The sequence below is a fragment of the Elgaria multicarinata genome, chromosome 19 (genome assembly GCF_023053635.1).
Source record: "Elgaria multicarinata webbii isolate HBS135686 ecotype San Diego chromosome 19, rElgMul1.1.pri, whole genome shotgun sequence".
In the NCBI taxonomy this organism is placed as follows: domain Eukaryota; kingdom Metazoa; phylum Chordata; class Lepidosauria; order Squamata; family Anguidae; genus Elgaria; species Elgaria multicarinata.
In genome coordinates this window covers 870,944-887,399 of record NC_086189.1, presented here as the reverse complement: position 1 = coordinate 887,399, position 16,456 = coordinate 870,944, and the positions used below count along the sequence as shown (strand labels likewise).

Below are 16,456 nucleotides of genomic sequence, written 5' to 3'. Positions count from 1 at the left end.
GGCCTGCGGGCCCCTGGCGTGCCATGGCTTCTCATGTCGTGTGAACCCAAGCCGCAGGCGTTGCTTGAGGGCTCTGGCAAAAGGGCCAGGCACTGGGCACAGCCCTTGCTGGCCAAATGGAGAGGAGGGATGGCTCTAGGGGCCAGAAGAGGCACCAGCCGCTGGGTCCAACCTCTCTATTCGTGCAGCAGGAGACTCCTTGGGGGCAGCTGGCCAGCAGAGGTGGGGCTCAGGTTCACTAGCAACTATTGTGCTTCCACAGAAAGTGAGCGGAGCATACTTACGATCAGGCATTCCACCAGTGCCGTTTTCTTGTCCAGACAGATGCCTTGTGCTTTACCTGTTGCAGCAACGGCCTCGAGGAACATCAGCACAGCAATCAAAAAGGTTTTCTTCAGGTTTATGTCCTAAATGCAGTCCGAGGGCAGAAAACAGATCCCCATGAACAAACAAAGCCACATCCTTTCATATGGCTTCATAGGCATAATCTACCCCAAAGGGAGGGCAATGTCGAGGATGATCAGGGGTTTGGAAACAAAGCCCTATGAGGAGAGACTGAAAGAACTGGGCAGGTTTAGCCTGGAGAAGAGAAGGCTGAGGCGAGACATGAGAGCACTCTTCAAATACTTGAAAGGTTGTCACACAGAGGAGGGCCAGGATTTCTTCTCAATCATCCCAGAGTGTAGGACACGGAATAACGGGCTCAAGTTACAGGAAGCCAGATTCCAGCTGGACATCAGGAAAAACTTCCTGACCATAAGAGTAGTACAACAGTGGAACCAATGGCCTAGGGAAGTTGTGGGCTCTCCCACACTGGAGGCCTTCAGGAGGCAGCTGGACAACCCTCTGTCAGGGATGCTTTAGGGTGGATTCCTGCATTGAGCAGGGGTTGAACTCGATGGCCTTATAGGACCCCTTCCAACTCTACTATTCTATTATTCTATGATGATTTCTTGTATATGAAGTTCTAGGGCTGCGGCATTTATATTGACCATTCAGACCTTTCATCAGCTACAAAGGTGACTTCTGGGCAGCAGATCTTTTTAAAAAAACACCAAAAAAACAAAACACAACAAAACACAATATGGGGGTGTGGAAGGAAAAGCTGGGCCATGAATGGATCCCTCCAAAACCCCTGCAGGCTGACACCACTGGGGCAGGTGGTGGGCAGCCCTGTGCAGTTCCTCCCCTCCTCTCCCTCTGTCCCTCCCTTTTTATGGCCTTCTCAAGCCATGTTACATAATACATCAATGTGGTTTGTTTCTCCCAATGAGCGGGAAAGGATAGCTCCAGGGCCAGCATCCTGGTTCTGGGAAACAGGGGGGCTTTGACATGCCCTCCCCCGAATGCTCCCCTTTGCCCTCTCTGCCACTGGAACAGTAACTCTGGAGAAGCAGTGACAGCAAATCACTGGGAGAAGGGGCGGCTTCTGCCTGCGGACCTCCCTATTGGCCTGTGACCCCCGGGGCTTGCTCTCAGCAGTGCGCCCCGACACTTCTTTCAAATGGAGGTGGCAAGGGCCCCAGAGAGAGAGAGAAAGAGAGAGAGAGAGAGGGGGGGAGAGAGAGAGATGCCCCCGCTGCTCACACCGGGGAGAGGACGCCTCTTATGAAGTGCTGCCTGGGGTGGCACACACAAGTTCTCGCCTCTTGCTTCAGCATTGATTTAATGACACCCACACAAAAACTGTTGGCTGAGAACCCTAAAAGCCCCGTAGAAGGAAGAGGGAACCAGAAAACGCCAGCTTAACACCCTCACAACACACCCACACCCACCCACACCCACGTTCATTTAAATGCTTTGGAGTCTGGAGCAAGCAGTGAGGAGCCACAATTGCGGCTGACACCTAATTGACTCATGGTGGTGAGCATCCCTGCAGACTGGAAGGAGCTGGAAGGAGGCTGCCAGCCCACGCTGGTGCCCAGGCAACCGAGGGCCAGTGGAAGTCATCTCTGGCACAGCAGCTGCTGCACGCTGAGCCGTTTCTCTCCTGCTCCAGACTGAACTGGCTAGCAAAACCCCCACAAACTTCCCCAGCAGCCCATTTCAGCTCCAAGGAGGAGGGCGACAAGAGACAGTTGGTGCGCGAGGCAGACCCGCCCCCGCCCCCGCCTGACCACCCCGTGCAAAGGCAAACGTCTTCACCGTACCAAGGGGGCGATGGCGAAGTGCTCCATCATTTTGGTCAGGATGAGTTCGACCCGAGGGAGCAGCTCCTCCTTCATGCCCAGGGCCACACGTCCGTAGCACAGCAGCAGCGTGGTCGACTTGCAGTGCTGGAGGGGAAGGGCAGAGCACAGCGTCGCCTCCTCAGAGCCTGCCCAGAGTCACAGGAGGGCCCATGCGCGTGGAGGGCGGGAGGGCAAGCCAGGGTAAAAGGCATTCGAAGCAGCCTGAAAAGCCCTTTGGGAGTCACCCCAGAGGACTGCCGGGCTCAGGCAGAAGAGGGGTGTCCCCCCCGCCCCCCTGCCCCAAAGACACGCCGGCGCAAGGCCCAGGCCACCAAGTGTGGAATCCCCACACTCCGCTCCCTCAGTCTTCATGAGGCGTCCACACACCATCCTCACGGAATCGGGGAGGGGAGGGCAGCAGAGCCCCACCCCACCCCCCAGTGCGGCAGGCCTGAGCCTTCCTTCACTTTGCCCAAGGCGGGGGCCTTTGGACGCCCCCAGCCCCACACCGCTTTCCTTCTCTGCCGTTCCCTTCAGGCCCTTTTCAGCAGCATACTGCTGGGGTGTTGTTGTTGTTGTTATTATTATTATTATTATTATTATTATTATTATTATTATTAGAGAACAAATTACTTGGTACTAATGGGCGCAATATACACATTAATAGTCCTTTGCACTTTTCCTCCACAGTGAAATAATGGAAATGAAACATCAGATAAGGAGAGGTCATTTTGAACAATGATGGTGTGGGGGAAGAAAATAACTTCCTGAAAGAAAGGACTTTCAACTTCAGCAAAATGTTGGTTCTGATGAAACGTTTTAAAAAAGGGGGGAAAGGCAAGCCCAGGATCGCCCCCACACCTGCTGACACACACAAATAATGAATTGCATTTCTGAAATGATACCTGGCTGGCTTGTGACCCATTCTTGTTGAAGTTCTCCAGTGCCTTTAAAACCTCATCGGGGTGGCGGGATGCAGCCAAGCCCACAGCGGAAGCGATGCCCTGGGAGGGAGCAGCAAGTGGAAATGGCACGATGGCAGCAGCCGTCCAGCTCTCTGCCCACGAGGCCGAGTCGCTGCGGTGGGCCCACCCTGTGCCTGGGCAGGGATATCCTCGCCCTTGGGGTTCACAGAGCCTCTTCCTTGGGCAGAACCATGTCTCTCACGGATATGCCAGGAGCACTCAAGGCACTGCAGTGAACACAGCACTCTGGAGCAGCAAAGGGCTGTCCGCTGCCCCGATGCACCAAAAGTCTCTGTTAAACCCATGGTCCTTTGAGGACATAATTCTCAGGCAAGTCCCTTAAAGGCCACGAAGAGCCTCGGAGCCCCTCCTAGACTAAGATGTGTATCCTGGCGCCAGCATTCCTGGACCAGAGGGCCGCCTCGGTCTCAGCCAGGTGCTTGGTGGGCAAAAGGGCCTGAGTGCCAGAGGCCTCCCTGTCCCCATCCGTGCGCACGTAGGCCTGGCCACTGCGCTGACCGCTCTGCACATCGAACCATGGTGCTCTGGCCCACAGAAGGTTCTGGCATGAGGGCACGGGGCGGCCTTTTAGGCACCACAGCACTTTGCTGTAAGCAAACCAAGGGACCCTCTGGAAGCTGTTTCTTAAGGACGCTTCAGACACACTTTTTCTGAACTCCAGGCACGCCCCACGCTCCCCTCTTCCCTCCTTCCGCCCCACATCCCTACAGCCCTTTCTCTTCTGAGCTCCAATGGCTGGGGGTGGGGTGGGGTGGGGTGGGGTGGGGGCTTTAAGCAGCTTCAGGGTGGCGGAAGAGGAGGAAATGCTTTCACTTGCCGTCTCGGCTGTTCAGCGTTTGCTAACTTATTCAAATCCCTATGAGTGTCTCGACCTTAAGCAACCTCCCCCACCCCCAACACAGAAACCCATATCCTTGCCGTGGGTTTTTGTTTGGGGTTCTTTGTGCTATTAGGATGGGACCTTTATAGGGCAGACAGTGGTTTGAATCGAGGGAGCGCCTCCCTCCCTGGCATGTGGGTGTGTGGGTTGTGTGGGTGTCTTGTTTTCATCACTGAACTCGTGCCATTTCCTCACAGACCCCAGCAAAGCCAGGACTTGCATCTGAGTAGATATGAGAGTGCTGTTAATCTGCAACCCTTGGCAGACTTACTTGGGAGTAAACCCCACTGAACTTAAAGGGGTGCTCTTGGTGGGGTGGGGGGATCAGAGCTGCCTCCCTTTATTGCAGGGGGGCATTTTACCCTCTTCTCCCTCCAATTGCAAACATAGAAAGGCCTTCTTTGACAAGTTCATAGCACAACACCGGCTTTACACACTGTCGATTTCACACCGTTAAGGTGTTTATTCCAGTTTATGTCCGATCTTTTTGAAAACGGGATAAGGGTGAAATGGCGGGAGACATCCTGGCTGGTGTTAATGTTATGTAATCGACCCACAAACTCCCATGAATGTACTTGCCCGTACCCTAAGGTCATCCTCAGGGGTCCTTCTCCATGAGCCTCTGCCAACGGAAGTGAGACAGGTGGATACCAGGAGAAGGGCCTTCTCTGCTGTGGCACCCCGGCTATGGAATGAGCTCCCTAAGGAGGTTCACCTGGCACCTACACTATACTCTTTTGGACACCAGGTGAAGACCTTTTTATTCTCTCAGCATTTTAACAGGCTATAAATTTAATTTTAATTTTGCTGTTTTAAATTTGTGTGTTAAATTTGTATTTCTGCACTGCTGCTGATTTTATCTTGGCTGTGGTTTTATATTGTATTTTATATCATGTTTTTATTCTGTTTGTTTTATACTTTGAATGGTTTTAATATGTGTGAACCTACCAGGAAGCTTCGGCTATTGGGTGGTATAGAAATGCAATCAATCAATAAATGGCCAGCCACAAGCGTGCTAAAAATCGCTCTTTTAGAGATGCCTTATATTATCAAGCACCTGCTTGCCCATAAAGAACATTTCATAGAATCATAGAATAGCAGAGTCGGAAGGGCCCCACAAGGCCATCGAGTCCCACCCCCTGCTCAAGGCAGGAATCCACCCGAAAGCATCCCTGACAGATGGTGGTCCAGCTGCCTCCTGAAGGCCTCCAGTGTGGGAGAGCCCATATCCATGTTCAAGACACATGGATGGATTCACTTGGCCTGCCAATGAAAGGTTTTCCAATGAGAGTTTAGGCCACAGAACTTCTTGTAAGCCACTGACAAAGATGGGAGTCGACACACATTTGGCCTATTTGTAGTTTTTAGAGATTTTATATTATGGTTCTATTTATTTTATTAATATACAGATAAAAACTTAAGTACATAAAACCTATATGCTGTAATGCTAAATACTGTAGTAATGTAAGACACAAATGACAATTACTACAGTATTTTATCTGTATATTGTGTCACAATATATCCCCGTTACAATGTTTTTAACATTTGCACTTTTTAATATTATGCCATTTTAATTCTTTATATTTATGTCCCTTGACTCAGTATTTTATTAACCTACTCAGAACTAGGGCAAGAAAAGAGTGGAGGGGCTTTAGCCTTTCCTTGCAGCCATGGAAGGGCTACCAGGATGCGAGGAAGGCAACCAGGATGATCAGGGGTCTGGAAACAAAGCCCTATGAAGAGAGATTGAAACAACGGGGCCTGTTTATTTATTTATTTATTACATTTCTATACCGCCCAATAGCTGGAGCTCTCTGGGCGGTTCACAAAAATGTTTAGCCTGGAGAAGAGAAGACTGAGGGGAGACATGATAGAACTCTTCAAATACTTGAGCAGTTGTCACACAGAGGAGGGCCAGGATCTCTTCTCGATCCCCCCAGAGTGCAGGGCACGGAATCACGGGCTCAAATTACAGGAAGCCAGATTCCAGCTGGAGATCAGGAAAAACTTCCTGAGTGTTAGAGCAGTACGACAATGGAGCCAGTGACCTAGGGAGGTGGTGGGCTCTTCCACACTAGAGGCCTTCCAGAGGCAGCTGGACAACCCTCTGTCAGGGGTGCTTCAGGGTGGATTCCTGCACTGAGTGGGGGATTGGACTCGATGGCCTTGTAGGCCCCTTCCAACTCTTACTATTCTATGATTCTATGAGGGGGAATAAGCCAGTTCTTGCTAATGGCCTGGTCAGAAACTCGCCAGGAGCTCTTGCACTTCCTCCCACCAAGGAGTTGGAGCAAACTGGGAAATGGTGGAATATCTTCAGGCTCCTTCTTACCGGTTTCCCCCCACCTCACCCCACCCATGGCCATTGTGGTTCATGGCTTTTCCGGCATGCTTTACACGCTGTCATTGCCATGCAGCTGCTGTCTCACTCCTCCTCCCCCTTTTCCTGGTATTATTTGGGAATGAGGAAAATGCGGTATTCTTGTGGTCACGCAATGAAACTGCCATCGCCTCCCTGTGTTATTCCTGCCATCGCGCTACGTCCCACTTCGTGTAGGCGGGTGTTGAGCGGTGCGGTGTTGACATTGCTAGGGACGAGGATCGGGTGGGAGTGTTTCCTCCTTTGACCTATTGCCCCGTCTCCTTTTTGCTCTTGGGAGGTGCATCCTACTGGTGTTTCACTAGTACATGGTGGAGCCCAGCTGTGCTCAGCTCCATGTCTCAGGGATGCCTAAACAGATGGGCAGTGGGGCCAGGGTTGCGGGGGCGGGGGGGGAGAGCAGTGGTGGTGGCTGCAGCGGCCCCTTCATGATGCAGGCAAAACATGAACACCTGCTCCCCCTTCCCATTCAATCCGGTGTATTCTCAAGTGAGAAAAGTGCTACTGCTGGTTTTTACCAGGAGCAATACTGACTTGTGCACATGGGGGGGGGGGGAGGGATGAAGGGGTGGGGTTAAGTGCGGAATCCCCTCTCGTATCTAAGAGATCAGCCTGGCTGTTTTCTTTCCAGGCAATGGCTGAACTGTCCGGTACTCCCTGGAAGTCCGTCGCTCGATCCTCCCAGGGCACCCTCAGCCCCCAAACACTTGGAAGGTGGGGCTTCCCACGCTTTCTGATCCAAGACCATTGATGCAGAGGGGACGGTTTAATCCTGCCCCTGGTGAGCTGAGAGAGGTAAGCGATTGGGGAGCGGGGAAGATAAATAAATTTGTCAGGAGTCTGGAGAGTAGGCGTGTGTCCAAAAGCCTCTTGTCCTCCAGCCCCTTTCTGTCCGCTCTGGGACCCGGCCCTTGGGGGCACACAGATGGGACAGATCATTCCCTTGTGAAATTTGGTTTGCCGGCAGCAGATCCTCCCTGCAGGGGTGGGGGACCCATTAAGACGGTCTGCCCCCAGAGACTGATGGAATCTGAAGGGTTCCTGAATGCTCTGGGGGATTTTCCAGCTGATAGGGCTGGCAATTCGGCCGAGGCCTTGGTCTCACGATGGAATGGTGAGATGGGACAGGCCAACGATGCAATCGCTCCCAAGCACCCACTCCTGTGCTGTGGAGCCCGTAATTCCCCTGGGTTTACAGAAGATCTACGGGCAATGGAACAGGCTGGACGACAGCTAGAGTGCAGGTGGCGTAGGTCTCGGAGGGAGTACGACAGAAGATCAGCAAAGACTCTCCGTTGTTGTGCCTATTACGCGGCAGTGAGGAGGGCAAAAGAATCTTACTCTGCCTTCTCAATCTGATCCTCAAAATGCCACCCAGCAGAATTATTCCAGGTGGTGAAGAGCCTGTTGGGAGGAGGCTGGGGCTCTGGGAAACCAGGATTGGGAACCCTTGGGAACCTGCTGTAATAAATTTGCTAGGCACTTCGAGCAGAAAATTGCTCGTGCTCACTCAGAAGTTGATGCCACAGTTATCGCAGAGCCTGGGGAGGTGTACAGTGCCCCGTTTAATCATGTTTTTTTGGATCAGTTCCATTTGTTGACAAGACACTTGAATCAGTCCGTCCCACCCCATGTAAGCTTGACCCTTGCCCATCCTGGCTAATTCTATCTAGCAGAGGTGGATTGGTTGGGTAGGTCCAGGGGGTGGTAAATGCCTCCCTCTGTCAGGGAGTGGTGCCTGCTGCCTTGAAAGAGGCTGCAGTGCGCCCTCTCCTGAAGAGGCCCTCCCAGAGGTATGTGAGAACTACCACCCCATCGCTAATATCCCCTTTTTGGGCAAGGTGCTTGAGCAGGTGGCGGCCGGGCAACTTCAGACGTTCTTGGAAGAAACGGATTATCTGGACCCTTCTCAGTCTGGTTTCAGGCCAGGGCACGGCACTGAAACAGCCTTGGAGGCTCTGACTGACAACCTACTCCAGATGAAAGGGTGGGTCCTACCCTGTTGATCTTCCTGGATCTCTCGGCGGCTTTTGATACCATTGATCATGGTATCTTACTGGATCGGCTCTGCGAGATGGGAGTAGGAGGCACTGTGTTACAGTGGTTCTGCTCCTACTTGTGGGACCGATCCCAGAGAGTGGTATTGGGGGATTCCTGTTCCACCATATGGCAATTAAGCTGTGGGGTACCACAGGGTTCTATTCTATCCCCCATGCTGTTCTATATGAAGCCGTTGGGTGAGGTCATTAGGGGTTTGGGGGTTGGGTGCCATCAGTATGCTGATGATGCTCAGCTCTACTTCTCCTTGTCGTTGGAGTCAGCTGGGGCTGTGAAGGTGCTGGACCAGTGCCTGGAGGCTGTAATGGGCTGGATGAGGGCCAATAAACTGAAGCTGAATCCTGATAAGACGGAAGCTCTGTGGATTGGTGGTTCCCGAGTCTGGGAATTGGGTAAGTGACCTGTTCTGGAGGAGGTGGCGCTCCTTCTGAAGGAGCAGGTACGTAGCTTGGGAGTACTCCTAGACCCATCATTGTCACTGGAGGCCCAGGTGGACTCTGTGGCATGGAGTACTTGGGGTCAGCTTCGGCTGATCCGCCAGCTACGGCCTTTCCTAAACAGGGACAACCTAGCCACAGTATTGCATGCACTGGTAACTTCCCGATTAGACTATTGCAATGCACTCTACATAGGGCTGCCCTTGAAGATGATGAGGAAGTTGCAGCTAGTGCAGCAGCTAGACTGCTGGCGGGTGCATCTTACAGAGACCACATAACACTGGTCTTAAAGGAACTGCACTGGCTGCCTATACGCTTCTGGTCGGAATTCAAGGTGTTGGTAATGACGTTTAAAGCCCTAAACGGCTTGGGACTCGATACTTGAGAGAGCACCTCTCCTTATATATGCCTGCCTGACCTGAGATCTGTTGGAGAAGCCCTTCTCCGCATCCCACCAATGCAACATATATGCTATGATGGGACACGGGAGAGGGCTTTCTCTGTGGTGGCACCCCCACTGTGGAATGCCCTCCCCTTGGAGGCCCGACTGGCGCCAACACTGATTTTATTCCGGCGCCAAGTGAAAACATGGCTTTTTAACAAAGCCTTTGATGGTTAAACTCACAAAGATGGCACATTGTTTTAACTGTTTTAACTGCTTTTGCTGCTTTTAAATTATATAGTGTTTTAACTTGGTTCATGGTTTAATTTGTTTTTAACTGTACATATTTATAGTTTTATACTGTATGCTTTTATCTGTACGCCGCTCTGAGATCTTAATGATATAGGGTGGGATCTTACTGTTTTAAATAAGTAAACAATAAATAAATAAATCAGGGGAAGGATGACGCAAGAGAGTCATGGGATTTCCAAAGCAGAAGCAAGGGCGAATTTATCCCCCCACCCCAGCAATGAAACCTACTTTGTGCATGGGCATTCAAGCTTTTCTCTGGCACTACTTGGCAAAAGCCTTTCCCCTATTCTGTATGAAGTGGAAATGCACACAACTGCTACGCCACCCCCCGCCCAGACGAGGGACTGCCACCAGACCCAGAGGAACCTGAGCCTTTGGGAGAGGTGGTTGCAGAGACATCCCTGTCAGGAGAAAGGGAGCCTGTCTTTGAGGCAGAGGCTGAGAAAACCCCTGACCCCCAGGAGTGTTGTCCCCGCAAGCAACAGGCTCGTAGGCCTCTGGATAGGAAGCTCTGATTGCTACAGCTGAGCTCTGGGTGGAGTCCAGCAGGTCTGGGGCTTGAGAGCCTTCACTGAAAACCCAGCCAACGTTGGAACAACCTGGTCCATCCTGCCTCTACTGTGTACTTTGCCTCCTGAACCATGCCTGTGATTGATGCTCAGTTTCTGGACCTTTTGGACTGCCTAATGACCCTGGTTCTGGACTGTGTAATGTACCAGACTGATTCACTGAGTTTGACCTCTTGCCTGTTATGGTGGCCACTCCTGTTGTTGCCTGATCCTCTCGTCTAACTGCCTGCCTGTGTTCTGACCGCTGCCTGGATTTAGACCACAGCTGTTGTAATCTGAACCCCCTCAGCCGATCATCTGTAGGCCTGTTTGCTGACTCCACTGCATTTAGAGCTTGCTACAGCCAAAGTAGGACAACAACGCTGAGAAGAGGCTCCTTTGTCCCAGGAGGAGAACCCTGATGGTGGGAGGTCCCCTCCTGTGGGCTTGCCCCACCTGAAGGTTCTCTCCCACACTCCACCTCGCAACACCCTGGGCTATTTTGTCTCACTTGTTCCAGGTCTGGAATAGGCTGGAGGTGTGAGGCTCTGTCTACCAATAGGGCCCCATTCTCTTTCCCAGGAGAAGAGCAGGTGTGTCATTGTCACCGGCATCATCACCATCTCACCATTGCTTCCAAAGGTCCTCGGTGGGACAGGGACAGGATACTGCAGAGTTGCTCTTGGACTAACTGAGAGTCATCTGAGGTACGCAGGATGGCTCCATAGTACTGGTAGAGGAAGATCTGTAGGAGGAAGAAGGAGGAGGAGGACCAGATCAGGCACCTGGATATAAAAAAACTAGAGGTTGAAACACATCAGAGGACCTTACCTGGAGGACCTTCTCTTCTGTTGCTCCCAGACTGTGGAATGGCCTGCCGGAGAAGACTCATCAACTTAACAGTCTTTTAGCATTTAAGAAAGCTATAAAGACTGATCTATTCCGGCAAGCCTATCCAGTGGAATGTTTAGGATGTTTTTAGACTGTTTTAGTAATGTATACTTTGTTTTTAATTCAGTTTTATGTATTTTATACTTATTGTTGTTCCCTGCCTCAATCTAAACAGAGAGGTGGGTAAGAATTATTATTATTATTATTATTATTATTATTATTATTATTATTATTATTATTGGTCTTTTCAGCAATAAATTCATTTGTAGCCTCTGAGACTATTCTCTCTCTGTGTATTCATAGAATCATAAAATAGCAGAGTTGGAAGGGGCCTACAAGGCCATCGAGTCCAACCCCCTGCTTAATGCAGGAATCCACCCTAAAGCATCCCTGACAGATGCTTGTCCAGCTGCCTCTTGAAGGCCTCTAGTGTAGGAGAGCCCACCACCTCCCTAGGTAACTGGTTCCATTGTCGTACTGCTCTAACAGTTAGGAGGTTTTTCCTGATGTCCAGCTGGAATCTGGCTTCCTTTATCTTGAGCCCGTTATTCCGTGTCCTGCACTCTGGGAGGATCGAGAAGAGATCCTGGCCCTCCTTTGTGTGACCACCTTTTAAGTATTTGAAGAGTGCTCTCATGTCTCCCCTCCATCTTCTCTTCTCCAGGCTAAACATGCCCAGTTCTTTCAGTCTCTCTTCATAGGGCTTTGTTTCCAGACCTCTGATCATCCTGGTTGCCCTCCTCTGAACACGCTCCAGCTTGTCTGCATCCTTCTGGAGCGTGTTCAGAGGAGGGCAACTAGGATGATCAGGGGTCTGGAAACAAAGCCCTATGAAGAGAGACTGAAAGAACGGGGCATGTTCATCTTGGACCTCCACCTGCCACCTTGCACCTTTAGCTGGGCAATGCCCAGACACCCGGTCAGAGAGCATGAAGGTGTCCTGCTGCTCCTGCTGTCGGCTCTTGGAGGCACAAGATGGAGCAGGCAACTGGATCAGGAGCAGCACCACTGGTGCCAGCTGGGACTGGCAGTGGATTCCAGTCCTGCAGCTAAAGTGGAAACCCAACTACCCCAGCAGCCCTGACTGGGAGCAACTGGCAGGATGAATCGACATGCCAAGAAAGCCTTTCTGGATGCTCCAGCTCACTACGGGCAGCACCTCCGCTTTGACACAAGGAGCCAGTTGGGAATGGCTCCCCTGGTCTCCCTATTCACTAGACGAGGCTGAGGGACTCTCCTCAGAGTTAAAGGGCAGTGCCACCTCCTGGATGGATATGAGTGGGCCCCAGCGCAAAAGGACACGGACTCTCAAGTCACTGTAGCTGGAGGCTTTGGTCTCCAAGGGCTCCAAGGGCTCCTGGCCCTCTCTCTGCCTTTAGGGGCACTTCGTTCTTCAATTGCCCGGCTCTTTTAAGAATGATCTTGTTAGCTGTTCCAAAAGCGTCAGTCCACAATCATGTCACACATCATCCCACAGGGGTACTAAGGGAGCCCGGCCTCTTTATTCCTTAAAAGATGTCACTAACACAATCAGAGGAGAACATGGACCTTTGACACCCAGAGCTAGAGTAAGAGGTATCACCACAGTTCAAGTCTATAACTTAGTCTCCTTTTTGGGTTCAAGGGAAGGAAGCAATGGAATAGGAAGGCTAAAGCTGCGAATCAGCCGAGGCTAGCGAGGGATGCTAAGAGCAACAAAAAATCTTTCTTCAGGAACGGGCATAGTAAACGACAGGAAAGACATGGTGGTTCAGCTACTCAACAAGGATGGCAAATTGATAACAGATGACAAAGAAAAATCCAAAGTGCTCAATTCCTACCTTGGTTCAGTTTTCTCCCAAAAGCAGATCTATGACCCCGCCCCCCGGGCAAAAATGTACAAGCTGAAGGGGCAAGAATGAAGCTTGAGACTGATAAACAAATGGTCACGGAACACCTAATTTCTTTGAATGAGTTCAGATCTCCAGGTCCCAATGAATGGCATCCTAGAGTAATAAAAGAACTGGCAGAAGAACCCTCAGAACCACTGACTATTGTCTTTGTGAAATCATGGAAGACGGGTGAAGTGCTGGATGATGGAAGGAGGGTTAATGTTGTCCATACCTTCAAAAAGGGCAAAAAGGAGGAACCTGGCAAATGCAGCTCAGTCAGTCTGACATCCATCCCTGGGACATTTTTGGAGCAGTTTATAAAACAATGCATTGATTACTAGAAGCCACCATGGACTTGCCAATAACAAATCCTGCCAAACCAATCTGATCACATCCTTGTGGACTATGGGAATGCTGTAGACATAATATATCTTGACTTCAGCAAAGCTTTTGACAAAGTACCACATGACATTCTGATTAGCAAACTAGCTAAAAGTGGGCTAGATGGAACAACTATTAGGTGGATCCACAGTTGGCTACAGAATTGGACACAAAGAGTGCTTATCAATGGCACTTTTTCAAACTGGGGGGAGGTAATGAGCGGGGTACCACAGGGCTCAGTCCTGTGATCAGTGCTCTTCAACATTGTTATTAATGACTTGGACGAGGAGGTGCAGGAAATGTTTATCAAATCTGCAGATGACATAAAATTGGATGGGATAGCTAACACCCTTGGAATTGTTGTAGATCACAAACTGAATATGAGCCAACAGTGTGATGTGGCTGCAAAAAAAGCAAATGCTATTTTGGGCTGCATTCATAGACATATAGCTTCCAAATTGCGCGAGGTACTGGTTCCCCTCTATTCAGCACTGATTAGGCCTCATCTTGAGTATTGCATCCAGTTCTGGACACCACACTTCAAGAAGGATGCAGATAAGCTGGAGGGGGTTCAGAGGAGGGCAACGATAATGACCAGGGGTCTGGAAACAAAGCCCTATGTGGAGAGACTGAAAGAACTGGGCAGGTTTAGCCTGGAGGAGAGAAGACTGAGGGGAGACATGAGAGCACTCTTCCAATACTTGAAAGGTTGTCACACAGAGGAAGGGCAGGATCTCTTCTCGATCCTCCCAGAGTGCAGGACACAGAATAATGGACTGAAGTTACAGGAAGCCAGATTCTGGCTGAACACCAGGAAAAACCTCCATACTGTTAGAGCAGTACCACAATGGAACCAGTGACCTAGGGAGGTTGTGGGCTCTCTCACTCTAGAGGCATTCAAGAGGCAGCTGGACAGCCGTCTGTCAGAGATGCTTTAGTGTGGATTCCTGCACTGAGCAGTGGGTTGGACTCGATGGCCTTATAGGCCCCTTCTGGCTCTACTATTCTATGTTTCTATGAGAGATTATTCACTATTTTCTTCTCAAGTCCAAAATATATTTTCAAACTAGAAGCAGATAATCTTGTCTACAATTCCCCGCCTCCCCGCCCCGGTGTGTGGGGACTAGCTGGGGCTTCTCAGTGATCAAGGGTGTTGCAGACCAGATCCCACCAGAACAGCTTCTCTGCAAATAAGGACTAGAGATTTTCTTTTTATTCTCTTATTTTATACCAAATTGAGATGAACAAACAGAGCACAATTTTCTGCTGATGCAACTGACTGAGAGGGAAGGCCTAACTACTACTGACAAAAAGCATGGCAATACTTCCAGTTTCACTTTCCTGAGGAAAACACACACACCACGAATCCTTTAGAGTGTCAGCAAGGGACCAGCATTCTTCACACACAGTATCTTAGTCCTTCTACTGCTGTTATTACTCTGATTATAATAATACAATCCCCAGGCTGAAAACTGATGCTAAAGCAACGTCCAGGGTTGAAACATGTTGAGCCCTGGAGGTACCCACCAAATGGCCAAATTCTGGGCCTCAGTCCTGGCATTGTCTAGTGAGGCTACGCTAGGACTTGTGGTGGTGGTGGACTTGAGAACCTCCATGAGATACCTTCTCTAAGGGTAGCCAGCACAGAACTGACCGTGGTTACCCCCGCCAAACCTTGCTGACATCACGGAAGGCAGAGAGCCACATCTCCCACAAACATCGTGGCTGGCAGCCGGCGGGCCCTCCTCCTGGGGCCCAGAGAGCAGAACGCTAGATGCAGCTACTCACCTTTTCAGGGCTTTGGCTGTCGCATTTTGTGTCCCCTTTCACTAGCTCCTGATGGAGTTCCTGAAAGCAAGCCTTATCCGTGACATCGATCAAGAGCCGCTCCACAAACTGTCAGGAAGAAGTGGGGAAATCAGGCCAACCGCTTTCTGGGTCCGGCTGAGGCTCGTCCAGCTCAGCAGTTGGCCTCCGGAGGTGGTGGCGCCCAGCAAGGGACGAATGCCCCAAGCGTGGGCCGAGGCCACAAAACGGGGCTCACAGGTGGGGATGTTCTTATGGCAGACATCTCCTACGCCCAAGGCGTCGTTTCCACACGCATCTTTCCTTCCTCTCGCTGGGGCAGATAAAGGTCTTGTGCACTCTGGGTCCAATGATGGCTACAGTGGTTTTCTAGGGTCACCAGCCAAAAATGGTGGGAGAAGAAAACAGGCACTAAAGCAACTGCTGCAGCTAAGCCTCTTCTGCCCCGAGGGAAGGAAGGAAGGAAGGAAGGAAGGAAGATGTCAAGATACCTTTTTCGGCATAAAGTACACTACTATCTTCAAGTGAGTCCCCCTCCCCGCTGCCCACAGTGATCAGCTCAGATGCCTCAAAGGCTGCAGCTCACAAGGAGAGCACAAGGCTGGACAACCACCTGTCAGGGATGCTTTAGGGTGGATTCCTGCCTTGAGCAGGGCGTTGGACTCGATGGCCTTGGAGGCCCCTTCCAACTCTGCTATTCTATGCTTCTAGGCTTCTCCCCATCACATGGCCACTAAAGCAGCAGCAGCAGCAGCAGCAAGCTGAGGGCGGGTGGTTTCCCTTCATTCCATCTCCTTCCCTGGCCTGATCTCTTCAAATCCGATCACCTGTGGCTTGGTCCTGTCTTGCATCCATCTCTGCCAGCAAAGAACACCTCTCCTACTAGCCCGTGGGGGTGGGGGGTGGGGACACGCGCTATGGAGGAGGGAAGCCTCGGGGGACAAGCGATGAACGCAGCGGAATGCCTCTCCGTGGTTGGCCGTCTACGCTGACTTCCGATGGAGTGGCTGGCTGGCTGTGGGGCGCACGTGGAGTGGGAAGCAGGAAGAGACCTTGGCTCCCCCCCCCCCGCATCAGCTGCTCCTCAGCCGGAGGATGCTGGGGGGCACTTCAAGCAGGGGCCACCCCAGCAAACATCCCCTCTGGGCCTCCCTTATTCCTACCACCCACCCACCCACCCTCATGCCACCTCCATTCAGTTGTGCCCAAAGGAATCTGCTCGCCTTAGCGGGTGGTGGTGGTGTCCCCAAGTCACATAGCACGAAACTCCAATGGGCTCAGAACTGTGGTGAGGGACGGAGACCATTGCAAGCCCTCGCTGGCCATGGCAATGCAGGAGGACTCAGCGATGCA

The 16,456-nt window shown here is 51.2% G+C and overlaps 1 protein-coding gene across 1 annotated transcript in view; it reads right to left on the bottom strand.

The window, feature by feature from the left end:
• The window catches only part of LOC134411230 (maestro heat-like repeat family member 5), a 126,730-nt gene that overhangs the window by 37,041 nt on the left and 73,233 nt on the right, over window positions 1-16,456 (bottom strand). The window contains exons 11-15 of the mRNA XM_063144944.1: window positions 15,086-15,193; window positions 10,783-10,899; window positions 3,077-3,175; window positions 2,151-2,276; window positions 285-407 (exon numbers count right to left, since the gene is read on the bottom strand). Coding sequence (XP_063001014.1) covers window positions 285-407; window positions 2,151-2,276; window positions 3,077-3,175; window positions 10,783-10,899; window positions 15,086-15,193 — 573 coding nt within the window. The remainder of the gene's footprint in view (window positions 1-284; window positions 408-2,150; window positions 2,277-3,076; window positions 3,176-10,782; window positions 10,900-15,085; window positions 15,194-16,456) is intronic.